Source organism: Trichoplusia ni, chromosome 23, assembly GCF_003590095.1.
Source record: "Trichoplusia ni isolate ovarian cell line Hi5 chromosome 23, tn1, whole genome shotgun sequence".
Taxonomy (NCBI): domain Eukaryota; kingdom Metazoa; phylum Arthropoda; class Insecta; order Lepidoptera; family Noctuidae; genus Trichoplusia; species Trichoplusia ni.
Window position 1 is genome coordinate 2,171,755 of NC_039500.1, and position 27,241 is coordinate 2,198,995.

Genomic DNA, 27,241 nt, shown 5'->3' on the forward strand with positions numbered 1-27,241 from the left:
TTGAGTAGTTGAGTGGTCGTTTCACCGTTTAGATGAAGTATCTACGTTTACTTTAATCTATGTGAATCCTTAATAGATGGTATTGAAAAAGGAGGAATTTTATCGAGGAATAAAGCACTTAGTTTAACCTATCTATCAAATGAAGTAATGTAACTAATATGAAAATTGTGCCAGGCTAAAATGGGATTCGATGGGTCATGTCAGCTGCGTGACAGAAACCGCTGGCCAAAAACCACCACGATGGGAGCCAGATGGGCGGCGCCTTCGCAGGCGGCCTAGGAAGCGGGTTGGTAAAATGTTTACCGAGTGGGCTGCTTCCATGAGGCCTAAGAAAGAGACTCGTGGAAGGATTTGGGGGATTGGAAATGGAAAATTGAGGAATTCAAAAAGATGTAGGTATAGTAATTTTATTAAGTTATTTGTATGTTTTATTATATGTATCTATAATGACGATAGCAGTGCTCTTCCAGATGTATCTGCTAAAAGCGATGTTTTGTTAATTTTCAGCAAGCTGCTTTCATTGATATATATTCTTCTTAAAACTATGTTACTGAATGCAGCTCTACACCTAAGTTTATCAAATAATTTCCAAGACTTGATATTTGTTCGTTGTTTAATGGGGTGAGAGGACGTCGAGTTGGACCCACTCTGATGCCCGTGACCAGTTCCATGGCAGCCTTCATGGATGGGACGAAGTCACCTGAATCAAGGAAATTAGGGACCTTATTTAAATTGGCACAACAAAGGTAAAAAGTGATGGAAAAGTCAAAAATATCTTAGTTACACCGAACTTATATGACAATAGCTCGTGATATTATTTTACAATTGGTTTGTCGAAAGAACTAGTTGACATGTAACAGCAATATGCCTTCTATCCCCTAATTTGCAAAACCTATGCATCCGTAAGCGGTTTATGAGAGAGACATATAAATTGAAGAAAGACAAAATGCGGGGGCCTTTGACCAACAGTGGAACATTATGGGCTAATAGTAATACGATCCATTCCCACAATTGAATGCGGTGTAGTAACCCCACTTGTGGAATATTATCCACACGGAAACCGGAATGGTTAAGGGTTAAGCTGTTGTGTGATTCAACAATGCTTGGACTGTGTTGCGTATCTTTGTCTATAGGGGATAGCATAATCTATCTATACTAATACTTACTAATATATAAAGCTGAAGAGTTTGTTTGTTTGTTTGTTTGTTTGAACGCGCTAATCTCAGGAACTACTGGTCCAAATTGAAAAAATATTTTTTTGTTGAATAGACCATTCATCGAGGAAGGCCTTAAGCTATAAACCATCACGCTGCGACGAATAGGAGCTAAGATAAAATGGAAAATGTGAAAATAAACCGAGCAGGTATACCTAAATCATAACTAATATCTTCTACCCACGGGCACGAAGTCGCGGGCAACAGCTAGTCTATCATAAAATTTCGGATGCTGAGTTTATTTAAGTAATACCGAATAAAACATAAAAAAAATATGACTATCGTGATAAGGCTAAGTTCTTTTTTTAATTCGCAATTAACAATAGCTTACCATGTGAGGCAATACAATCAACCAGTTTATTGAGCCTCTTCTGTATTCCTCTTGCGTTCTCCAAGTCTTCATTGTTCACTGCTTCTACAGCGGCGTGGACGAGGTCGGGAAATATGTTGGAGACCGTTGCTATACTTGAATGATGACCCATAAGAGCTGATAGGGCTATGTGCTGTAAAATATGAATCCGGTTGGAATGGATGCCGACCTGAACATGGGAACAGACTAGGATGATAATGATATGAATACATGGTATATATCACTTATTGGATAGAATTTCACTCGCTGATATAGGTTTAAATTCCATTTCTTTTGTATATTTACTAATTTTCAATGTTCATCCCACATTTGTAAGCTTTTAGGTCTCAAGAAAGAACAGAACTTCTGTAATTTAAATCTATTGTTCGATATACTTACGTGGTTAGCAATAAATACTTTTTGGTCACCAATCAGCTGATCTGCTACTTGCTCAGCCACAAAAAGATCAGCTTTAGCTCCCCCAAAATTAATCATTTTCGAAGAAGCTATGGAGAATAATTGTTGCATGTTTACTGGAACAAATATAACACGTTACCTACAGCAAAATCATTTTTAACTTGCCCTTAACAATTTTCCTACTGTTTATAGTTAAAGAAAACAAAGACCTACATTAGGCCAACTCAAGTTCAATATGTTTGGATAGCCCTTTTAAATATACAGTGACGTTTTGTACTAACGCAGTTACAGATTTTATATGCTTTTAAAGCTTCCATAAAAACAAATTAATACAAAATCTCACGCCCATTATGTGCAGCAAACAAAGAAGTTAACTACATATATTTACCATCAACTCCAGTCATCACAGGGAAGTGGTAGTAGATCAAGGGTAGCGTTGGAGCAGCTTTGCTGACTTCCTCTAGATACTCCACCAACTGATGCTCATTCTTCGGCTTGTAATACAGTTCAGGCAATGTCATTATACCATCCACATTTAATTTTTTCGCATGTTTTGCCTATAATGAGAAGGAAATTTAAGTTTCCCACATAAAGATTTGATCGTCTAGAGAAAAAATCTATTTGTGCTGTTCAAAAACTTTTTTGCAGGGTCTCGCATCTTGTGATTAAAATTGATTCTATATCTATTGTCTCACGAAGGGAAAAGGTTAGATTCTATAGCAAATACTTTTTAATAGAAATAGTATGGTACCAGTTCCAAAACGTCGGGAAGTGGTGCGCCCCCAATTTGAGCTATTACTTTAGTACCAAGAGGCTTGGCCGCTGACACCCAGGCTTCTAGCAACTCCTTTCTCTCTTTCACGTTTAGAGACATACCTTCTCCAGTAGTTCCACTTACTGTAGAATAATAATAGCAAATCAATAAATCATAATCAAGGTTAAAAAACCGTCTTCTGCCAGTAAGGAATTTAATCGTCGTGAGACCACTTATCAGTGAGGAACTTATCCTTACCAAGAATGCCATTTATCCTATTCTTTTGAAGGCGTTTCATGTAGATGGGTATAATACTGAAGTCAATAAACCCAGTGTGCAAGAACGGGGTGAACACTGGCGCCAAGACTCCTTCGACGTCGAAAATCTAATAAAAACATTTTTTTTAATAAATCTGCGTTTAGTAAGGTATATGGCCAAGCTGGGCTTTGAGTTACGTAAATCGTAGGAAATTAAATCTTTTTGGTGGCTTGTAGCTTTTTTAATTATATACACTGACACACGGTGAAGGTTCTTGAAATTACCAACCGAAAGTAAGCTAGGGTCGTGATCAATATTAAACTTTAACTTACTATTTAACTTACGGAAAGAGTTTTATGCCCAGTAGTAGGACGTAAATTTTTATTTTTTTAATTATTGTTAACTGAATTTTATCGTCGGATTGATCGCAAGTAATTATTGCAACATGCCTATTTTTTTGAGCTTAAGAGATCCAAACAAATATTTTAACGCTATATTATAGTGTATACTGTACAATGATTTTAAATAAATTCTTTTTTAAACTCACCATTATGAAACACACTTGCACACAACGAGAGGCAAGAAAATGGAAAGTACGACTGAACCAAATTTAATGTCTGAAATATAATATCGTAAGACGTTGATCTCAGGTAGGGGCTGTGGTCGTACGTACAGTCACGAACTAAAGTTTATTTATTTATTTAATACTTTATGTACCGAAAATAGTAAAGCATTTTAAGCTTGAAATAAAGTAATAAAACTACACACACTCATTGTGTTTGTTAAATATTAATTGTCTTTTATAAAATTGTAAGATTTTATAAATAATGTTTAATTTGAGTAAATGAGCTTTGTGTTTTTAGTTAATATCAATCCCCTTAAGTTGCGGTTTGACGAGTGTATAATATTATTAGGCAGGTATTGGAAATAGGCAGATTGTAAAAGCCTTATGAAATAGCTCGCTTTAAAATTTTAATGTTTCTAGAGTAGAACTATTGTATCACACATAAACAAGGTTAAATGAATTCCAAATTTTAACTAAAAAGGTTGAGCCCAAACCGCACGCATGCGCAATACAAACACGTCACAAATAGTCAGAATAAGTAAACGCCTCGCGCGAAATAAAATAATTAAAAAAACAATCTGTCAAAATTTTTACAGTACCTAAATAATTGTAATTTTGGATGTTTTTGTTAGAAACAATATAAGTATACGACTTTAGGACATTAAGCCTTAATTATGTGAACTAAAAATGCAATCGACTTCTTTGGAAGATAAGTGTATTATGCCCTTAATGGTGGATCTAGATCTAGAATGTAGAGCCCTTAACACGGTAACGAGAAGTGAGAAAAGGGTTCTCGTGATATACACTGGCGGTACCATAGGAATGATACCGACGGCAGATGGTAAGTGCAGAGTAATGAAAAGAATCTTTTGAGAATTTTACAGAAAATGTGGTTTGAATATTGGTCTTGTAAATGAAAACGCTTGAGGTGCTAAAGTAGAAATATTATTTGAGTAATACACATTCATATAACGACACTATGTTTTTTTCAAATAGTAGTTTCAAAACTAAAACTAAAATATTTTTGGTCTCTGAGTTTTGAAATTGAAAAAAAAACAAGTATTGAAGCTCTTCATTGTGTCTATCTTCACATTGCTAGTAGTTTTGAAACAGGCTATTGAGGTGTCTCACATATTTTGAGTATTTTCTATTAAGAGCCTTTGATGTCCGACTAGACCAAATGCTTCGCATCCCTCCCCATCAATCTAACATGAACTTAATGAACAAAATACATATTTCTGTAGTTTTTCGCTTGTATTTATCTGTCAGTAATTAAATAATTACAGCCAAGCCCCAAGTACATTTTAACAACAACATAAAATTTTGTTAATCTGAAAAGGTTTTAATGTAACATTCGCGCATGCGCAATACGAACACAAAACGCCAAGTAAACAACTACGCGCGAAAAATGAAACATTAAAAAAGATAGCTGTCAAAAAAATAAGCGTACAAAAATATGCAAATATTTTTTGGACTCTACAATTCAAGTAAAAAAATATATTTATCGTACAGAACATTGTATTATAATTATGCGTGTAATAAGAAAGCAGTGCAGTTCAAAAGACAGAAGTTTTGTGAATCTAATCCAATGTTGTGGCTTAGAAAGTACTCTTGTTCCCAAAAGAATAGGGAAAGAAGGGTTCTAGTTTTATACACTGGAGGGACTATTGGAATGATACCGACTAAAGACGGTATGTTATTGAAATCTTTTCGCCAAATAATTTATAAGAATTACGAAAAAACATTGGACTTTTCACATTGAGTATTCAGTAGTAAGCCGAGCAGACTTTTGCAATTTTCAGAATTAATTTTATATATATAGAATAAAATTATATTAGTAAGCTAAGTGTTATTGTAGCAATATCAAATTTGTTAAAAAATGTGTAAAGAAAGTGTAATTATGTCAAAGCGTAAATCTTATAAAGCAAGATTCTTGAGTGTAGAGAAAACTCTACAATTTTAAGATTTAAAATGAATTACATCTAGAAGTCCCTTAAACACAGATTTAATATGCTTTATTAAGACCTAACCTCTGAGAAAGACAATTTAATATTATTTTCCTCTGTATTTATTATGCAATCATTGTTTAATTAAAAGTTTGATTTGACAATTGATTGAAACAGTTTAAACAAACACGTCTATGTTTCGAGTGTTTATGTCCGGAATATCTAAGGAAAATCCCACCTTCCCATCTCTTAAGAAGAAGTTATTTTGCAGCTTTAAGGCTTCTATATCCCTAATGAGAGAAATACAGATATTAGAACTTGTAGAGAATTTTCCTTATCCGTTAAGATTGTTTAGGAATTCACATCACATTTGTTATTGTTCATTGATTTTGCTTTTACGACCGAGCGGATACTATGATATTGCAAGGCGGGACTATAGCCTTTGTTGAAGCGAGATGACGTTATACGAAGTGAAGAGCAGTAGTTCGCTGTCTTGCTCTCAAGATAATAATAGTTTTTGAAGAACTTCTTGTACAGGCACTGGTTCTCCATCATACATAGGTATATGCGAGTTTGTTCTATACAGCTTATAGATATATTGTTAAATTTTCATATTGTTTATACGCGGGAAAAAACCGGTACGTTGATTTTGGTGTACTTTACAAGCATTTGTAATGTTCCGTTTATATAAGAACGTGCCTTTGAGGATACATTTATGACGTCATACTGTATGCCTGTTTCACAAGTGCCTACTTCAAACTATACATTATCAATACTTTGACATAGTTACCCACAGTCATACACCTAAATTGGTTTTGTGGGAAATTAATTTAAGAATGAAATTAAAAAAAAACATAACACTAAAGTTTTGGCAAACTACGTTCAGTTGGCTTTTCCGGACTGGAAATCATCAAATAATTTTCCCCCGCTTTGGGTTGAGAGAAACGAAGTGTCAGACTTTTACTGAATAAAAACCACCCACTTTTGCCTTATGTGTTTTGTTGGCCTGCCTAGAATCAATCTGTTTTTGTTTTAGTTTTTTTTTAAAAGACTCCCGCTGTGTGGTTTTTAAATCACAATAGGTAGTTGTGCTACGCGGGGTTCGAACGCTCAATTCTTCACGCGTAGTGGGTTTAGTGTGAGGGCCTCAACCATTACAATCGACATTTAGCCAGGAGGCGGCAGAATTCGAGGAGATCTTTCTTTCCTTATAATAGAACGTCCCACCGTCACATCTCATTTAGAGATATATTTTGCATTCGCAAACACAATATAATTACGTCGGCTATAAGTACTTATTTAAAATGCAATTCAATTAAATGATGCAATATACATGGTTAGAACACAATAATGTTATTTTTTTTAAATCTGTTTTGTTAGGTTTTCCCTTTATGTGGATCAAAATGGAAAGATCATAGAAATATGATCCGATATGAATAGGTTCCTCCCCTATTATGTGAGTCTTTACATTGTTTCTATGACTAGACTCGTGGATAAACTATGTTATGTATACATATATGTATGTAAATATTTACAGTACGGTAATAATATCGAGTTAAACAGAAAATCAAAGTAGTGTGTAGGTTAGAGAAATCTGAAGCAACAATGACATAAAAGAAAATATGCTTCCTAGATCCCATGTTTGTTCCTGTTGACATAAAGCTTTAAGGAACTAGAAGAATTCAATTTGCAATTAAGGTCGCAAATTATGACTAAGTCACATCAAGGTCATTACCACAAGTACTAATTTACAACTAGAAATTTTCTCACCATTAACACTATCATAGATATACAAACACAGCTACAGTTACATCTGCGTATACAAGTATATTACATAGTGTTACGAGCACGTGTCGATGAAACAAGTTTCTCGCGGCCAATTTCAGCTATTCGCAATCAGTCTGCGTTTCAAACTCGCGGAGGACGCATATCGCTTTGGCTGTATGACCGCGGGTCGTTGCGCGTAAAAAAGATCGATTAAAAAGTTGAACTGTCAAAATGGAATTAAACGGTGATTTGGAGAAATTAAGTTCGGTGGATAAGGCTAAGCTGGGGGCTGACCTTCATACTTTGTTAAGAAAGGATCAGGCAAGAAGGCTCTCGAGAGCCCACGAATTAAGTGAGAGAAGAGTTTTAGTGATTTACACAGGCGGCACTATTGGAATGGTGAAAACTGAAGATGGTGAGAATTGTACAGTTGTCTATAAAATACTTCGTAATGATCGAAGTATTATTAGCTAAATAGGTCAAAGATAGAAATAGTAGTTCCGAGTTCTTTTACGCGACATTCGCGTACAGTCAGTTGCAAAAGAAATGAACAAAGTTATGAATGAATACTATTCTCGACTGTAGTTTTGTTTCTACAGTTGTGTAAATAATCACTGAACCTATAAGTTTATGTTATCTTAGATGTTGATAGTCTTATAATTATGTTTTGATAACGAAAACCAAAACAATAATAAAATACTTACTTTCGTATTTATTTAATTAATTAATAGAACCATTTATTACGAAATATTACATAAAGTTTTGTGATTACAAAGTAGGTACTCTAAAAAGAAAGCATAATATGTAATTAAAAACATCATTGGTCCGACTTGTGAAATGACAGTTACTAAAATATAATGAAAACATCTTATAACAATGATTATTTTCCGATTCTTTGACTTATATCTCAAGTAAGTACCTAAGTAGGTGACAGATTTGTTCGCTGCATGCCTAACCTGTTAAGCTTTATAATGCCATAATATCACCATTAAAATCCTATTTAATTTAACATGTGAACAATAAATATGGATTTGTTAATTGACTACATGTTTAAAATAAAATCATTTGCTACCATAGCTCCTAAAACACTTAATCGTAAAACATGCTAATTCTACGTAAATAAACAATGGTGACGATTGTTTTGTTATCTGTCAATAATTTATACTCATTATAGGGAAGTTATATTGTTATTACACCTAGGTGATAAGAGATATCTCGTTGAGCTGGTCTTATCTAGGTTCTAGCCTAGACTATCACTCGTATTCTATTCAATATTGTTGATTATGGGTCCCGCGTCATTGCAACTTTGATGTTGCCTATATTAAGGTACAAGGTTACACTGAAGTGTACACAATAGGCTTGTTTTCAATTTTCGCAAATCTAGTTAAATAGCTTCGAAATAATTTGGAAATCACCCTCTCTATCGTTTTTCGTCTTAAAATCGCTACTCGTCGTTTTAAATGGCGTGACGTAGTAGGCGATAAATTTTAATTTCATAAATTATTCAAAAAAATATGTGACAAGTTGTAAAAAATAAAATTCAGCTCTTCGTGTTTCTAGCTTTGTGAACTTTCGGTGCATTTATCTATTTTTTATTGAGTGAATACTAGGAAACAACCCTATTATAATTTAATGAGATTGAGATACGGACATAAAAACTTAATATAGTTATAGTTAAAATAAAGTTAATCAATATTGACATCGTAATTTGCAATAATTGACTGCACGGATAGCATGCAGTTGAGGTCACCAAGCCAAACCCACCGAGCGCGACGTGTCGCCTGTTCGATCCCCGCTAGGACAAGCGTTTGTGTGATCGCATATAGGGAAAATTTGATCATTGGTCAACATACTAGCTCACTGCGGCTGGGCGATATAAGATTAGAATATCTGGAAGTTCAGATTTTCATCGCTTGTTAGTGGTGTCTTGGAATGGTTGAAAGTCATGTTTGTAATTTGTCCGCGTTGGGATCGAAACAACACCTTTCAAATCTTTACAGTGAATCGTACAATTCATCCTATTACTATTATAGAGGCGAAAGTTTGTAAGTATGGATGTTTGTTACTCTTTCACGTAAAAACTACTGAATGGATATGAATGAAACTTTACCACAATATAGCTTATACATCAGAATAACACATAGGCTACAATTTTTGAGGTTTCTAATGTGAGGACGTAAAAAAACACATTTTTTGCGCTTACATTGCAAACGCTGACTGAATCCTACAAGATAGATAGAAGGCAGATATAAATTATAACTTATATCTTCTAACCACGCGGACGAAGTCGCGGGCAACAGCTAGTACAAATATGAATGCCCTGAAAACATGACGGTCCGCTTTCGGCAGCCGAGTATCTTTGTTTATAAAATAATTATAATTATTTATCTCAGTTTAAATTATTTTTAGATTATTGTATCTTTTGCTATTGAACGATGAAGTAATTATGATTGCGTAATATAATGTTTATGATGACAGATTTTATCTGAGTATCATATTTTATATGTGAATGGTATCTTTTATTTATTTATTACTATTTGAACTTTAATGTAGGTCATAAGATCGATCTTATCGAGAGTAGAGCTATAGTTTTTAATAAAAAATACGGTCCTAAAATTTTATATTAAAAGTATCTCAAATTACGATCACGATACGATTTTCTTCCAGTAAAAAAGGCGCAATCACACAGACGTTCTTTTTTTAAGGAATTTAATCACTGTGTCGTAGGGTTTTACAAATATTCAAGTCACATGCAATCAGAATTCTTGGATTAAACAAATTCTTGTCCTACGCGGCGATCGAACTCGCGGCTTTTTATACTTTGATGGTATAGGTACTCTAAGATCCTTAGGTTTTGGACCTTACATACGTTAAATAAACCAAATCTATTCGCTTACTAGAAACTCATTACTTTTTGGTAACACCCACCTCCTCGTTGGAGGAAGTGGGTCGTATCAGACTTTTGTAACTCCTGTACCACCGTCCTACGTCTCTCTCGTTTGGTCGACAGCATTTAGTGACCGTAGACTGCATTCCAGTGCCTGTAACCAAGTAAAATTTCTACAATCGATATCGTTGTCAGAAAACGTATGAAAAGTAAAGATCTAAAAAAGTTGAAGAAGTATATATGGTCGCCTGTCATGGGCTATCTCGATAAAGACGCTTCAGTTAAAAATAAAATATATTTCTTCTCAAAATCCGAATCAGGTTAATGTCAAAATAAACGCTTTTTTGTAATAATAAGTAAAGTTTGCAATTTCGCGCTTTCTCGTTGGACGGCGTGGCCGCTCGTAAGAAGAAATGCATGTTATTCTAGTGTCATAAAAGCTTGTCGCTGTCCAACCATTAGCGGCTATATAATCTAAGTAAAGGTACTTTCTAATAAGTGTCTCAATAAGCGTAAGGTCTATTATATTAACAGCTCTCAAGAAAGTGTCGCGCAGAGTGATCCCGTGACTCTGGGAAGAGAAGTGGTCCAAGGGGTATTTAGCTTGTGGCGCCGCGCGCCGTGCCCTAGGTTTTTCTCCGTTTATTAGCTTATCAAGCCGAAAAACGAAATCAAAAGGTTTTTGAAAAATTCAGACCGTTCTAGGAAGTCCTTTAAACTAGCATTTTTGTAGATCAGACACTAAGTTGATCAGTTATACGTTTAATATTCCGCCAATATTGACGCAGAAAATCATGAATATTAATAAGAAATCGAATTTAATAAGACTAATAACAATTTTATAAGCATCATATTTTAATCACTGAGTGCAAATCCCTGCCCAGGCCTGATTTTCTACGGATGGACGGACAAGACATTTGACATATTTTATAATTATTCTCTACTATTCTCTACTACCTTGCCTCTGATTGAAGGATTGCCGTAAAAACCTCGAGTTTTATAATGACCATACATTATTGGAGATCGAATATCAAGAGTCTTGTGTAAACTCCTGTGAAAATACAATTACGTATCGTTATATTGACTAGTATACGACACTCATGAAAAACAACTCTTGTCATAACAAAAGAAAATAAATACCGCGTGTCTAACGACTTATGTGTTCAGTAAATATTGTTCACATCAAGGGAATTTCAATTTGTAGCAACATGCGTAAGTACCGACAGTGTGCATGGTTGCGTATACTTATGATATAGATACATAGTAGGTGCAAGTTCTCGCGTTTCAGATACTACTAAGAGATACTAGATCTTCATCTTACTAATATTATAAACGCGAAAGTTTGCATGTATGGATGTTTTTTCCTCTTTCACGCAAAAACCACGGAACGGATTTAGACGAAACTTTGTACACAGATAGTTTATAACCAGGATTTACACATAATATAATTTTTAACCCAATTTTATGTCTCTGTGGAATCAGTTTGTATTTGTAGAACCCGGCAGTTAGACTGTCTTATTTACATGCGGATTGACTTACTAATATTCTACCTTTTAGGTGGTGGTAACTGTTCACCTCTTAAAAACCGGTCAGCTGCTCAGACTCGCGAATTTAAGGGCTCCATAAACATTTCCTTGTTTCAGGCTTATCGCCGGGGAAGAACATGTTCAAGCCTTCAATCCGAAAATACCCACAGCTCCACGACGAGGTCTATTACAAGCGGATGGTGGAAAACTCTACTGATAAATCTTTGTCATCGTTCTATGTGTTACCAAGTAAGTATCTGCTGAAACCTTAAGTTTCATCTCTAAGCTGAAATTGTCTCTGATATCTTGATAGGAATCTCTTCATACAGTGAAAAAACGCTTCAAGTGTGATCTGGAATAGGGATTCTGAGAGCCGGTAAAAATAGGCTCAACATAAACCCTGGCTACTAAGGATCAAGAAATTCAGCCTTTTGCCTGACGGTTAGATGGACTGTCAGAGCAGCCTTAGCTCTGTTTTTACCCTTTGGTTACAGAACCCCAAACAAAAATACTGTAGATGTAGGTGTATTTTGTTTTATAATTGTGTTTCTTTGTGAGCTCGTGGCTAAGCTATAACCGCATAAGTGATTCGATCACAGGTTAAGCTATGCTTGACGCGGTTGGTCCGTGGATGGGTGACCATCTTTGTCATAACGAGTTCCTCCGTGTTTCGGAAGGCACGTTAAATTGTGGGTCCCGGCTGTTATTCCTACTTACAGTCGTTACAGATAGTCAGAAGCTGAAAAAGTCTGACAGCCAGTCTAACCAAGGGGTATAGTGTTGTCCAGGTAACTGGGTTGAGGAGGTCTGATAGGCAGTCGCTCCTTGTAAAACACTGGTACTTAGCTGAACCGGTTGGACTGGTAGCCGACCCCAACATAGTTGGGAAAAGGCTAGGCCGATGATGAATTGTGTTTCTTTGTGTTTAGAAACCGGCGACGTTAACTGGAGAATTCTATATGACATCCAGGAGTATGATCCTCTACTGGATTCCTCAGACATGAATGAAGAGGACTGGATCAAAATCGCTAAAGATATTAAGGTATGATATGATACGTATGCAAGACCACATAGACAAAAATGTTTTATACATTTGAAGTACTTGTCTGGTATTTGGAGTCCTTTTCTGCATGTGATGTGAAACCTATGGTTCAAAGGCATATGTAACCCCCATTAAGTATTAAGTTCTTGAATACAGAAGACGTTTTGCAAAAACACTACAATTATGATTGACCTCATCAAATTCGGCGCCACTTTCTGAATATTGCCATATTGGGAACGAAAAAGACTTCATACCAACCAAAAAGTTTTCCGTTGATGTATGTTTTTCTCGCAGACATACTACGAGCAGTACGACGGCTTCGTGATCCTCCACGGTACGGACACGCTGTGCTACACGGCCTCTGCCCTCTCCTTCATGTTCGAGAACCTTGGGAAAGCTGTGGTGCTCACAGGAGCTCAGGTAAAATCCCAACAGTTCCGAGGTTTTAGTGTTACGCTAACCGTCGTTGATCAAAATGTCCTAATTTACGGTTTAGCCGATAGCCTTTACCTTTTCTAAAATCCTCCTTCATGTATTTTTCATACATTTTGACAAACGAAAGGCCTTTTTAAATTTAAACTCAGTCATATGTAACTTATTTCTATAATATTGTTCAACATTTTGCTGCATATTTTACTCTTTTATGGCAAATAAGTAACAAAAATCAAGGCGTTTGCGCGAAGCTTAGTCTTGATTCCGTTCCTGTGCATGTCAATGTGACTAAAAATATTGGTCCTCCCAAAAATATTTTCATAAACAGAAGCGATGCTTAATAGGTGTCCATCATCTATTTAAACCAATTACTGCTGTCATATATGAACGAAAAGCATTAATTAGGCACTCATAATTGCCTCTTCATTTTAATATATCGCGACATACAAAATTTCAATTACTCTGTCTTCGTTAATGGAGTGACAACACAAGGTTGGAGGATTCCATTGCTATGCCTATTACACTTTGATAAATAGATCGTGATGATTACTGAGATCATGATGCTCATTGGGAGACGCAAACAAATCAATCATTCACTAAACTCTCTATGACACGTCTAGTTAGCATGACATGAGCAGTAATAACGTTCATATTTAAAGGAAATTTTTGCTTTGGACTTGAAATAGTCCAAAGAGAGAATAGTGTTGGACTCCAAATTATGTGATAGGTAAACATCGAAAAACTAGCATTCGCTGAATCCTAATGAAATATGGATTTCTATGGAGTTCTAAGGACAACAAATTGCTCAGAAATACTGTACTTAAGTATTATTGATTATTAAATTACTTTGACGTCTGCCACCTATACATAGGCTTAATAAACAATCGGGTTTATTTTAAATGTCAACCTCGTCAAGATTAAGTCAAATTGACATAACTCTACAGATTCCCATCTTTGAAGCTCGCAGTGATGGCGTGGATAACTTTGTCTCGTCTCTCATCATCGCCGGGGGCTACGCCATTCCAGAAGTCGCCATTTTCTTCTACGGCAAACTCTTCCGCGGGAACAGGTAACATATTTCTATACCTTTGATATAAATTTTCTGGTTTCTGTTCCAATACTTTGGTAACCAGAAAGATCTTCTATCGATGAAAAATAAATAAAACATCAAAGACAATATTGGTATCTCAATCTTTCTAATTTTTAACTTGGTGTATCTTTAAATCCACTTAAATATCCCTTAACCAGATTAATTATAAGCGCCATCAAAAGTTCACACAAAAACGAAAAGGACTCTACTGTCTTTACCCAAAGTCAAAACTAAAAATTCGCGATGGCTAAAAACTCAAAAGCCATTATTACCAAACAATTTCTTCTAGGACGCGAAAGATTTCCGTCAACAACCTCTTCGCTTTCGACTCCCCGAACGCAGTTCCCATCGTCAAGGTCGGCCTGGACATGGAGTTGAACAAATCCGCCATCTTCAGGCCCAGTGTCATCGAGAAGTTCCATGTTCACGCCAAGATGTCCAAGAACGTCGGTCTGCTGAGAATGTTCCCCAGCATCAGTACTGAAGCTGTTAGGTCTGCTTGTCAGGAACCCATTCAAGGTGAGATAAATGGTCCTTAGTACATTGACCTTAGAGTACTGGAAGATGGGTATAGTTTCCCCCAAAGTAACTATTTCTATGTCTTGTGGGTCGTTTCGGTCTTCGTTTCGGAGTCCAATGGTGTCGGTTTTGATATGCACTTCGGTTAAACAGATCCAAAATATTTTGCACTTGCTTCAAGAATATGTCCTGGAATTAGAACCTTACTTTTGTAATTAGAACCTTACTATAAGGATTCATGTACGAACCAAAAATCACGACAGTTTAGTATCACATAATAATATGTAGATGCTTTATCGAGAGTCAAGTCAGACACTCTTTTGGGCATTATTAAGACTACAGCTTTACTCTTTCCTGTTCCATCTTAGGTCTAGTAATTGAGACGTATGGCGCTGGCAACATCCCGACGAACAGGCCCGACCTCATTGAGGTGATTGCTTCAGCGGTGAAGAGAGGCGTCATCATCGTGAACATCACGCAGTGCGCTACAGGAGCTGTGGTGGCACTCTACGCGGCGGGACAGGTGAGAATAATGAGAGGGTTGAAGACGGAATTAGTCAAGGTCATAAATATGTGTGACTTGTTTCTTAGGAATACCTAGCGAAGCCCGGTAGCTCTGGAAACAAAAATGGTATACCATTACTACTAGGAATATATCAATACTAGGACGGTCTATCTCGCTTCCTAAATAAGCGTTTGGAGATTATAACATTGCGAATATGGTGCCAAAGAATTGCGTTAGTATAGAGGCTAATATGATATTTTTTTTCTAAGCATCACTCCCACGTTCAGGAATCTAATCCTTGTGTCGCGAGGGGTTTCTCAAACAAGAAGGTTTTTCAAGTCACATACACAAAGATACCCAGATTTAGGACAAGCTTTCTTGGATCAAACAACGCTTGGCACGACGCGCTTAGTAGGTATGGCGTGGCGACTTCAACCACTCGGCTATCAGTACAGTCAGTCCGTGATTCGTGAACATTGTCCATCTCTAACTTGACTTACTAATAAAATTAGGTGATGTGATGTAATCTTATATCGTGGTTCGGAACGGTAATTTCCTGTTAAACATTGACCTTACGAACTCTTATCACCTTTGATAACCCTCAATGAAAGAACTGTGATATGATTGAATTGGCGCCAAGTGCAGGGGGCCTACCGTTACCTAATGTGTTGTGTGAAGAGAGACGCTATACTATACGGTATAGATTGTTGTCTCTCTTTCACTATGGCAAGATTTGATGGGTGGCTGTAGGCCCGCTGGTCAAGATTATAAAAATGGAGATGATGGAAATGAGATGGAATGGAAATGGGAATCAAATTCCATTTTACCTCAGTTTGGTGTTTCATTCTTAAATATTAGGCTAATAAGCATAAATTGTAGGGTAAGATAAATTCAAACCTTTTTTCCCATACCATTTAATAAACTCTTTTCGTAATTTTTGGGCGAAACACTGTTTTTTTTTTATAGTACCATAGACTCTCGGATCGTTATTTTTTTTATCGAAAACTCAATTTTGTTATAGATCCAAATTGTTCACTATATTATTTGTTATAAAATTTATAGAATTAAGGTTTATGAAATATAGGTACGACATATTGAATTCAATTACTTGATACGTATTATTTTATTTAATGTCCATCACGCTGTAAAGTTCGCGCCAAAGGTTGGGGATTTCCGACGTATTATCGTAGGTCGATTGGTGGAAAGTATCGACCTATTCGGAATAGTACATTATATTGTCTTTGTGCATGTGACATGAATGATCATTTTGAAGTTATTATTTCATTCTGATCTGTAGTTCGTATCTCATTATTTTTGTGGGATCTATCCTTTACCCTTATGTAAGCCTCGTCTGCACTTTAATATAGGGGTTTAGCAAAGGTTCCCGGGCCTTTGGAAAAGGCAAGCCCCCCCAGACAGGTGGATCCAGGAATGATCCTTCCAAGAGCTCTAACGCTTAGTGGAAGTGACTATATTTTTATAGAAGCCCTTGTGAGGATGATTTAACCCCAAAAAGATGCATCGATTTTCTCCCGCAAGTTTATCGGGATTGCTCTGCTAGTTTCGGACCATACCGAAATCCTTAATCGCCGAGGTCGCAAGTCGAACATGAAGTGTTTCGTCAAAGTAACATGACTTGTTTTCGTCAAAGTCTGATAAATCCACATCGAAAAGTAAGCCAACAAAATCCAAGTGCTATAGTATCATAACGTGAGTCGGACATCTAATTAAAAATTACTCCACATTACTATAGTAATTACAGCAGATTGATCCACTCATGTTGCTATTAGCACAGTTTTATCAGGTGCCATTTACTGTCATAAATGTCGTTTATGTAATTAAATGAGGTTGGTATCGCATGTTTTATCGATAAGAGATCTACAATAGGTCATTAGCAACTCGTTTGTGTATTGACCTGTCATAAAAACGCCATGTAAGTGCTAAGTGCTTTGCTGTATGTTTAATGTACCTTTCACTATGGGCTCATAAAGTTTGACTGTTGCCGTTGTGGAAGAAAGACGACGCTATGCGAACTATTGCTAATGCTTATTGTTTTTGTTCTGCACGGATAGCCGAGCGGCTTAGGTTATCATGCCAAACCCACTATGCGCGAGGTGTCGCGGTTTCGATCCCCGCAAAAGACAAGCAATAGTGTGATTCTGGTTGTTCTCAGTCTGTTTTTAGGCATGTTTTCTGGCATCTGACTTGACAAGATATACAATTCCGCGACTGGATTAGCTTTGTTAAAAAGAGTGTCGAATTGAAAAAGAACATACAAACAAAATAGCGATGGTATTTTCAGATTGAAGTGTATTGTGGGGAAATAAATTGTTTACGGTAAATCCGTATAACAGTAATCTGTATTTAATATAGAAGTCGGGGAGTCCCGCCATTTTCGCAGAGTTGTAAACACAGATTATGACTTACGGTTTGGTCTTTGTCCAACACTGGATACTTATGTGTTTAATTTTGAACAAAGCTTTAAAACATATATGCCAAATTCCAATAAGACATGCAAATACCAAGATCTGTTTCGTTTCTCTAGTTTCTGTTTTGTTTAATAACCGATCTTATCCTCTGGACCTTATCGCCTTACAAATTCGGCGCCCTAGACCAAACTCTTGATAGGCTCTTGTTTTTTTTTCGCACTATACCCACAGTGCACACATGCCCTGCATGAATGTCAAAGGTGTTATCAGCAGGCACCCCACGCTTTTTTACATTAAAATAATTTCTTTGATTTATCGCTCTTATCCATAACTTGAAATATTTTGAAAATTATATTCTACTTTTAAATTCGGATTATTTATAAAAGAGTGTTTTTTTAACCATTATTCTTTATCTAACCAGGCGATCGCTAAAGCGGGAGTTATCTCAGGATTCGACATGACCCCTGAAGCCGCTCTCACGAAACTGTCATATGTCCTCACGAAGACTGAACTGACTTATCAGGAGAAACTTGACGTAAGTACCTATTATAGATAAATAATAATAATATAATAATAATAATAACTCATGTATGTGTGCGGCATCTGTGTGTGTGAGATTGACAGAGTGCTATGTGTGAGTTCATTATTGGAGTTTTAATTTGTGTGACAGAGATACACCACTCCATGCTTTGTTAGTACACGACGTACCGTAAAAGGGCCACTTAATGCTCAATTCCTTTCTACTTAGATCGAGGCCTTTGCCAAAAAAGTAGATACTGATTACGTGATCATAATAATGTCATTGGGACTAATCATTACCTAGCAGTGGGATAAATATACGAAAAGGCAATAACAAACGCTGCAGTTAAGAAAGTCTTCAATATGTATTGAATTTACGAGTAGTACAGTAAGCTTAACACCTAAATTTGTATGTATTAGGGTATCCATAATCAAATTATAGTGCCGGGCACTTGTCGGACGAGCGTTTTTCATCTTTGTCGATCTTTTGCCATCTCTTTCCCTTCCTTTTATATTGTCACTTCTATGTTTTATATCGATTGGTCTATGTATAATTATATTTACTTATAATTGAATAGCTGTTTTTAATTTTATTTTACTTGCAGATGATGGGCAAAAATATCAGAGGAGAACTGACTAACCTCGCATCTATGTCCATTCCGGTAAGTTCTCATTTTGACCTTCAAGTTTCTTAAAATTCCAATCGAATTACAGTTTTAATTAAACAGTTTTAGTACTCAGTCACTAAGTATTCAGGAAAAACGAGAGACACAATTCAATTCACTAAGAAATATTTCTTCTCATAATTACAGCAATTCAAAGTCACAAAAAAAAACTGGTTCGGAAATTAACTAAAACATTTAGATTCTTATTGCTATTCGAATCAATTGCAGGCTTCAGGTACTCACATTCCTGAAGCAAAAAGGCGCCAGATAAAAGTTTGATCGGCATTAGGCCAAGGCCATATAAAGGTGGTTGATAACTAAGCTAGAGAAATTTAACGTCAATGTTTTATGAGACATGGTCTTAGCTCATCCTAATCTTGAAAATATATTCGTCCAGGACCAAACCCTCAAGGAAGCCCTGGGCACCAGCCTGAACATCCAGTCTCCGAAGAAGCTGAACGAGGTGGCGGAGAACGTGTTCTCGTCGCTGCTGCTGTACGGCATCAAGCATGGAGACGAGAGCGTCATCCAGAGGCTACTAGGTCAGGACTTAACAATCATTATTACTAAACTTTTTGATCTATCTTAGATGCTTTGGGGATGGTTGAGAATGGACAAGGACTTGATGAAATAGTCTCGGGACATTTGAAGGGTACATACGAATATAAATAGTTAAAAGAGGGAGGTCTGTTGGATAAATGCTGAGAGATAACTCATTTTTAACATATCAGGAACTGATTTTGTAACCCGTGTTAATATTTGTAATTTGTTTATTTGAACCCGCTGATAATAAGAACTAAGGTCCAATGACCAATGGGAACAGGAAAAACGCGGAACTCCGTTAATCGTCAGATTAAATTCATCAACCAATTTTTAAATAAAAGTTTTGTGTACCTCTATTATGTAATCACCATACCATGCAGGTAAGTGTGTTTTAATAAAAGAAGCTAGTTCTTATTACAACTTTTGTAAGCAGTACAAGGTAAGTAAGAAAGAAACGAGCTTATGACTGTTGCCATTATCTAAGCAAGACAGGGCTGCGCATAACAGTATTTCACTCCCACACCGGCAACAGCAGTTCTTCACGAGCACATCACATTAAGTGCAATGAACAACAACAAAAGTCTTCGAGAAATTTATTTTGTTCAATGTGTATGTTTCTTATTCCTTTAGATATGATGCGAAATTCTAATTTCCTGAATAATTCATCCAATAATTGAGAAGAAACGTTTGTATGCTGCCTGCTGCAGGGATTTTCAACGACAGTGTTATGCCCTTTTACACAATTGAAAGGCCTGGGTCCGCCACCCATGAAGAAATGACTTTATTATTGTCAAGTAATTCCTTAAAACTGTTATGGGACTCTACTGAGTCCACAGATAATCTGTTTAAACCGTTTTGTGCAGCACTGATTGTACCGAGAATCTTTTTGTGCTAATAATAATAAATAAAAAAGTAATACAGTCATGTCATGAGACAAATTTTGTGTACGCAAATGATGTTATTATTTATCTATTAGTCCAGTGAGGCAGTTAAATGCTGTGCGGATAACTGTGTAGATCTGTAAAAAAAACTAGTTGTCAATTTCTATTTGACAGTTGTATCAAGATGAAATAACTTGGGTTTCTATATAATCATTGACGTCTATAGAGGTTATAATCAATGCGCCTAAAAGCTGTTGTAAGTTAGTCAAGAATTTCATATAAGAATGGTGCAATAATTATATTATATGGTGTATGATGAAATACACAATAAACTTGGCTATACTTTGGTAAAATCATTGCGCAATAAAGTAAACTTAACGGTAAAATATTGCGCAATGTATTTTCTATTTTCGAATTGGTGTTCCCGCCTAAATCCGCCATGTTTTACATAAAATGTAACAGCTGTTTGAAAAACAATTTATGACTGTTAAATTGTATTTGAATAAGTGTAATTTTATATTTGTAATAAGGATTACTTTTAAAATGCTATTAATTAACGTAATATAAATTTATACATGTCTATTTAAATAGGTTTACCTTTTTTGCGTTTCATTTTAAATTGTAAAAATTAGGACGCAGTATTATTAAAAAAAAATGATTTGCCAGTGATATTAAAGAGATCGTTTTTGTGTAGAATTGTGATGGAAACTGTGATTTTTATTGATAATATAACAAGATACATATTTTAACCCAATGTTTAGTAAATTGTTACATCATATTCATAGGAGGCTGTATTTTAAACTGCTTTAATTTTAATCATAATATTTTTATTATAACATTTTACCATTTAATTTAAAATGTTCTTTTTTACATTAGGTTATTAGGTTAGGTTTTTGATTGTTATCAAATAGTGTGCCAGCAAAATTGTCTCAATTTGATATCTTTTAAAGTGCTAGATAATATTCTCAAAGCTAGTCAGTAAATGCGTCGTAGAGGCACGTAATATTAAATAATATATCGTTTAGCTGTGTATGTAACATAATAATTATATAGAGATCATGTTTAGATACTATTACGCACAAGATCATTGATTGCAGTTTGTATAAATTATAAGTTAAATATTGCACAGCTTGATGACGTCATATTTTTTTTTCCTGGCTCTTCACGGTTAGTGTTGGCCAATGACAACGACGTCATATATATTAATTAAATGAAATACGTGTTAATTTGTAAAATTGTTCTTCGTTTGTCTTTGTCCTGTCATGGCGAATTGTGACGTCATTGAGATATTGCCAAAACGCGAACGCCGAACGTGTTACTGGCATGTGCATCATTAAACATATTTCCCAGTAGAGGTATTAATAGAAAACTATAAAAAAAGACTAATTATAATTTAAATAATTATATTTTTATAGCCCATTTAATAATTAATATCTAGTGAAGAAAAAAACAATTCATTGAATAATCATTAAATATAAATAAATACACAATAATCACAATGTGTATTTTGTTTCATAAAAATGTATTTACTTTACTCTATTTGATTTAAATGGTAAAAAATATCTATTCTTATTATTTTTAAAACTTGTTAAATAAGTTTCTCAGCAAATAGATTGCATGACTATTTCTAATGTTATGCCAGTGATATTCTACATGCACAATTTACTCTTAGTTATTGCTATACCGAATATGTATTCAATTGTATAGGTAATAAAATAAAATACTGTTTATTAAATTATGTTGATTTATTTTTATCGACCTTGCATTCAATGTTTCACACGCAGCGTGCCAACGTCAGTTATAAAAAACAAATGCAAAAATCATTAATCGAATTTGTATTTCGAATTGAAAATGAAATGTTTATGATCTAATTAAAAAGCTTTGTTCGTGATTTGAATAAATTTAAATCATTGCATTTTTAGCCAAGTATTAAGTTATTTTGATTTTTTTTATTATATTTTTTAAGTCTCATCACGAAAAGCTTATATTAATGCGACGTTGCCAGCCCTCGCGCTGATACAAATAAATGTTTAATTAAATAAACTTAAGCGCAGTTTTGTGATGTAAATAATATTACGTAATATGCACGTTGTTAGATCATGAATGTTATTCTATGACTAATAACTAATATCTATGTAACATTATACTGAAACTCGGGAGTTTCCCGACCATAGATTCTAGAGCCGGGAAACTTTTGGATTTTTGTTTAGTGATGTGAAAATGGTTTTCCTTATTCAATTAAAATAATCGACTAAAAAAGTAGTAATTAGTCGATTTTGGTTTATTTATGGTCGGGTAATTTTCCGTATGTCTTTATTAGGATAATGTTTAATTGTTCTCTCATCATTTTCCTGCATTTAGATTACTTTGTGTGTTTTTTTTATATTCAGTGTTTCTCCCAGATTGTAAGCAAACTTTTCATCAACATTTCCATATAATGTAATTAGTTTTTGTTGGAAACTCCAAAACTTATGAAATGCTTTAAAAAAATGGTATATTTTGTGAACATTTAAATTTTTTAACCGACTTTAAAAAAGGAGGTTAGTCAATTCGTCCGGTACCTATTTTTTATGCGATCGTTTTCGCATTCGTTTAACTTTTACCTATTCTTGCCTTATTTGTCTCATAGCAGAAACATCCTCAAAACAATTTCGTCTCCTATTTAAATATCATAATTTCTATTTTAGTTTCTTGTTTGTATAAATTGTTGTTATATTTTAGCCTTTTTTCACAGATATAAAAACATCCTCAAAAGCAACTAGTCCTCCCAGTCTTTAACTATCATAATTTCTATTATATTTCCGATTTAATATTTGCCTTTTTTCACAGACATGGGTGCTGATGTGAACGCTGAGGACACAGAAGGAAAGACTCCGCTTCACGAGGCGATCCTCCACGGACACGTCCACGTCGTCGAGTGTCTCCTCAAAAATGGAGCTAATGTGCACTTTAAGACTAGGTAGAGGAATATTTAAGTGTTGGCTTTGTTGTTATTTGAATATTTCTGATGAATGTCGTTGTACCCTAAAAAAAAATGGATGGTTTTGGAGTTGGTTTAAATTAGAGATATAAAATAGCTTGGAAGCCGACACCAACATAGTTGGGAAAAGGCTAGGCCGATGATAATGCAAAATAACTTGATCACACAATTTATGATGATCCGTATCATTTAGACGGTCTAAATTCTAATTTTGAAATACGATTTTGAGATACTTCCCTTTCGGGATTATACTTACTTCTCATCAAAATATACTTTTCTAATACGACCTGTTTGATAACACCTAGTTTCTTTTTTTACAAGAAACGGCGAGTGCCCGCTAATAACGGCAGTATTACGCGAAGACCCGAAGATCATCAACATTCTCCTGAAGTGCGGGGCTCACCTCGCGCAGGCAGACATGTACCCCATCTCGGAGATCATGTCGACGGCCATCAAGAGCGGCTCCATCACCAAACTGGAGTCCTTGCGGCTGGCGGGGGCCAGGTTCGACGTGCTGGATGATCTGCAGCAGACGCCACTGCATAAGGTAAGGAGGGACCTTTGTAGGGGATCTTCTGATGTAAAGACATGGACCCTGTTTAGGGAATATGTCGAAAGTCATGAAGAGATTGCACGGATAGCTGAGTGGTTCTTCCCGGGAGGGCGGGTGTCCATGAGGATTCCCCCGCCTAAAAAAAGGAGCCAGATTCTTGGTTGACTTGCTGCGGAAGCCGTTGCTTAGAGTCAGAGAAGGCCTATTAGGTGTCGTGCGGTGCGGAAGTAAAACTCTATAGGAGATGACTTTTAGCTTTTGAGAAGTTCTGCGGGTCCGGATATAGATAAAAAGAGAGTCGGCCATGGAGTTTTACTAGCCTCACTCGTAAAGGCATTGCTTTTGACAGTGAATATTTTAATCAAAATCTTTTTAGGCGGCGATGGTTCGAAAAATTAGTTAAAGTCCTTATGTTACAAGTTCCCGATAGGGCTGATTTGGCTATTTCACTCGCCAGTGTGTTATAGTCCGATGAAACTGTCAAAGCTTGATGCAGGCTACGTGCTTACTTCCTTTTTTTTAAGAGAACAGGTATGTTTTCTTACATCCATACGTCAATTAAATTAGCGGATAAACAAAATATAATCAAAGAAAGTACATTTTAAAGAGTACAAGTACCTTATTCACATTTTGAAAGTTACAATCAGTTAACATGTCGATAACTTGTAAACACCTTTTGTTATTTTATGGCAATTTATGTTTGTATTCAATAGACCGCGAAATATAGTCTATATATATGTGAAAAGTGAAACAGATTGCTATTATCCAAGAATACATATATATATAATAGAACCTACAAAATATACATATGTAATTTCAAGGCAATATGCATTTTGTTGAAAAACAATTCTTTTCCTTACTTCAGTTATTTTTATCTATTTTATATGTCTATTGTTCCCAGGTTCAATGTTATTTTTAGTAAACATTTGCCTTAAAATAATTTTAAGCAAGTAAATGTAACCGGTATTTTATTTGGTAAAGAAGTTAATAAACTCGTATGCTGATATTTTTTTATAATAAAGGTAGATGTTAATATGGAAGATGTAAATGTTAGTGGAAACGCTAAGCCAAAGCGAAGTATCTTGAATGCGATTCCCACGTAGGACAAGTATTTGTGTAATCTATAAATGCTTGTTCAGAATCTGGTTGTTAACGCTATTTAACTACCCCACTTACTAACCGACAGGTATTAGTCTATGGTTACTATTTAGGTACTTCACTATTCTAAAGACTCTCAACCGTTTGTCTCGGGGAACACCCTCATTTTGACTGTTGTTTATTTTCCGAGAACTTGCCTTCTTGGGTTTTCCAGTTGGATTTAGCTCACGAGGAAATTGATAAGAGAGAGTTTCATCATTCTCATTCCACATTCTAGACCATAATTAATTATACAAACAACTGTTCAATTATTTTATTGGGATCGCTGCTTCCCGCGATGTTTCCCTCTACCGATTATAATTTATTAGCGAGTATTTTGTATAATTTGAAAATACGTACAACAAGTAACAAGTGTAAGTAAATACGTAGACTTTGAAAATTAATAATGGCAAGCACTTGCTCAATCTTTGAGACTGACTCCAACGCTAGAATATGGGTTAGAACTTGCAACCTGCATAAGAATCCGTAGTAAAATGATAGATTTGCCGCGAGTTCGACTCTCGCGTGAGACCAGATTTATATGATCTACAAACGCTTGGTTTAAGTCTCGGGTTATTTGTGCCCCAAGCACTGAAATCCCTTGCGAAATAAGGATTAAAATTCTTACCGCGGCAGTTGTCTTTTTTCCAGGAAAAATAAGCGATAAGGCTTATTATATCTATTCCTTTTTAGAAAGTAATGTGTTATAACTAATTTTATGCTTTAATAATCTTCTTAGTATGACCGGAGAAATCCTAAAAGCTTTTCTCCACCATTTGCGAGGCGAAACCTTAGGTCTTACATAACTTCTGTCATCATAATAACATTATTCAAAAACCCTTTTTTCTCTCCAGGCTGTGTTATCAAATCGACCTGAAGCCGCCCAGTACCTGATGAAACTTGGAGCTAAGGAGACCAAAGACATTCTCGGTCACACACCAAAGGATTACGCGAAGAAACTTAATAGGAACTATATCACTACTCTATTGGAATTAGAAGCTCCATCGAAACCCTCATAGATAGCAAAAGTGAACAACGTGTTATAGAAAACTGCGTCTGTCGTTTAGAAATGGACAACTTTTTTCAAGATATAGTTAATCTTACTGCCCTGCTTTATGTTATGTGACTAGTGGATGATTGCAATGGAACACGTATTGAATGTGAAAACCTTACCTTTCTGGCTTTTCCGGTGTCATTACGTTAAGGGATGATATTTCTATTTGTCTTTCTCAAAATCGTTCTTGAATACGGCCTTTAGTATATCTAAAGAGAAATTGAACCTCGCGTGTCAATCTACCAGTATAATGCATTTTGTATCGCGAGGCATAGTCCATTTTTTATGTAGGTACGGAATTAAGTTTTCTTGATAAAAGTTGTTAATTTCTAAGTACGTTGAGGAATTAAATTAGGAAATAATTGTAAAGAAAAAAAGGGTAAATAGAAAAAGCATTTATTTATTAAACACAACACTCAATTTTCTATCAAAAACTCAACTTTTAATTTAACGATGTTTATTTTGATCGTTGCTGTGAACCTTGTTAAGATGTCTTAAGATTGACTTGTATACAATACCTCTTCAACATCTTCAGCAATTTGTTTTTCGCGCCCAGTTATTGCGCAATAGCTTATCAAACCCGAAAGTTTATATTTATGTACTAAACTACTTAACTTCGGTTTTTCAAACAAGGCCTTTAACATTTTTTTATGTCGCGAGTCATGAGTGTGATCAATAGATTTGACAAAATGTTTAATTGCAGCCTGCCAAAAACCGGAGGTTACTTAGTGTGTGTGAAGTTTGTTTTTATATTGTATGTATTTTGGTGCGACCGCGTCGATTCGGGAAAGACAAGTTATTAAAAAAATCATTCGAGTATACTAAAATATTATCATGATTTGAATCTTTTTATTTTCCAACAAGTTATACGGATATTTAACAATGGTTTACTCAAGCGTTTTTTTTGGATCGCCCGTCTAGTTTCGGACCCAACCGGAGTCCTTCATTATTAGTATGAGATGATGCGGTGGGGTCGCGAGTCGATAAATACGCGTGAGTAAAATTTTATTAATTAAATAATTACGAATCTTCTTCAAAATAGTTGTTTGTAATAATACTAATAACTATCACATAGAAATCAGCTCCATTAGATACAGTCGCTCTGCACTGACTTTTATATAATATGCTGTTCTGTATTGTATATTACATTTTATTGTGACAATTAATAAAGGTATTATCAAGTGTATTGCGTATTTTTTATCGAAGGAA

The 27,241-nt window shown here is 35.3% G+C and overlaps 2 protein-coding genes across 5 annotated transcripts; one reads left to right on the forward strand and one right to left on the reverse strand.

Moving 5' to 3' along the window:
• Nucleotides 1-30: 30 nt before the first annotated feature.
• Nucleotides 31-11,523, reverse strand: LOC113504787 (N-acetylneuraminate lyase-like). 3 transcript variants are annotated; one of them, XM_026887228.1, is made up of 7 exons: nt 10,168-11,523; nt 2,993-3,119; nt 2,732-2,877; nt 2,369-2,537; nt 1,963-2,096; nt 1,546-1,717; nt 31-700 (listed from the first exon to the last, which is right to left on the reverse strand). In XM_026887228.1, the coding sequence occupies exons 2-7, from the start codon at nt 3,030-3,032 to the stop codon at nt 543-545; spliced, it is 819 nt and encodes a 272-aa protein (XP_026743029.1). In that variant the 5' UTR covers nt 3,033-3,119; nt 10,168-11,523; the 3' UTR covers nt 31-542. The 3 variants fall into 3 exon arrangements, with proteins under 3 accessions (XP_026743029.1, XP_026743028.1, XP_026743030.1); XM_026887227.1 differs by lacking the exon at nt 10,168-11,523 and adding an exon at nt 7,274-7,344; XM_026887229.1 differs by lacking the exon at nt 2,993-3,119 and having other exon boundaries at nt 10,182-11,523.
• LOC113504784 (L-asparaginase 1-like) lies at nt 4,153-27,214 on the forward strand. 2 transcript variants are annotated; one of them, XM_026887224.1, is made up of 13 exons: nt 4,153-4,398; nt 11,801-11,932; nt 12,613-12,725; nt 13,020-13,145; nt 14,102-14,226; nt 14,537-14,766; nt 15,135-15,289; nt 18,122-18,235; nt 18,825-18,881; nt 19,282-19,426; nt 23,138-23,267; nt 23,610-23,835; nt 25,833-27,214. In XM_026887224.1, exons 1-13 carry the CDS (start codon nt 4,245-4,247, stop codon nt 25,995-25,997), a joined length of 1,872 nt encoding a protein of 623 aa, XP_026743025.1. In that variant the 5' UTR covers nt 4,153-4,244; the 3' UTR covers nt 25,998-27,214. The 2 variants fall into 2 exon arrangements, with proteins under 2 accessions (XP_026743025.1, XP_026743024.1); XM_026887223.1 differs by lacking the exon at nt 4,153-4,398 and adding an exon at nt 7,400-7,685.
• Nucleotides 27,215-27,241: the final 27 nt, after the last annotated feature.

What these genes read in the sequence shown, in the direction of transcription:
- LOC113504787 (XM_026887227.1), bottom strand. An exon ending in TTCCCGACGTTTTGGAACTG is followed by an intron (nt 2,538 to 2,731) that starts GTACCATACTAT and finishes TTCTCATTATAG; the next exon opens with GCAAAACATGCGAAAAAATT. An exon ending in TGATTGTATTGCCTCACATG is followed by an intron (nt 701 to 1,545) that starts GTAAGCTATTGT and finishes TCCTTGATTCAG; the next exon opens with GTGACTTCGTCCCATCCATG.
- LOC113504784 (XM_026887223.1), top strand. Translation starts at nt 7,502, where the DNA reads ATGGAATTAAACGGTGATTTGGAGAAATTAAGTTCGGTGGATAAGGCT. An exon ending in CTTATCAGGAGAAACTTGAC is followed by an intron (nt 18,236 to 18,824) that starts GTAAGTACCTAT and finishes TTTTACTTGCAG; the next exon opens with ATGATGGGCAAAAATATCAG. An exon ending in TCGCATCTATGTCCATTCCG is followed by an intron (nt 18,882 to 19,281) that starts GTAAGTTCTCAT and finishes ATATTCGTCCAG; the next exon opens with GACCAAACCCTCAAGGAAGC.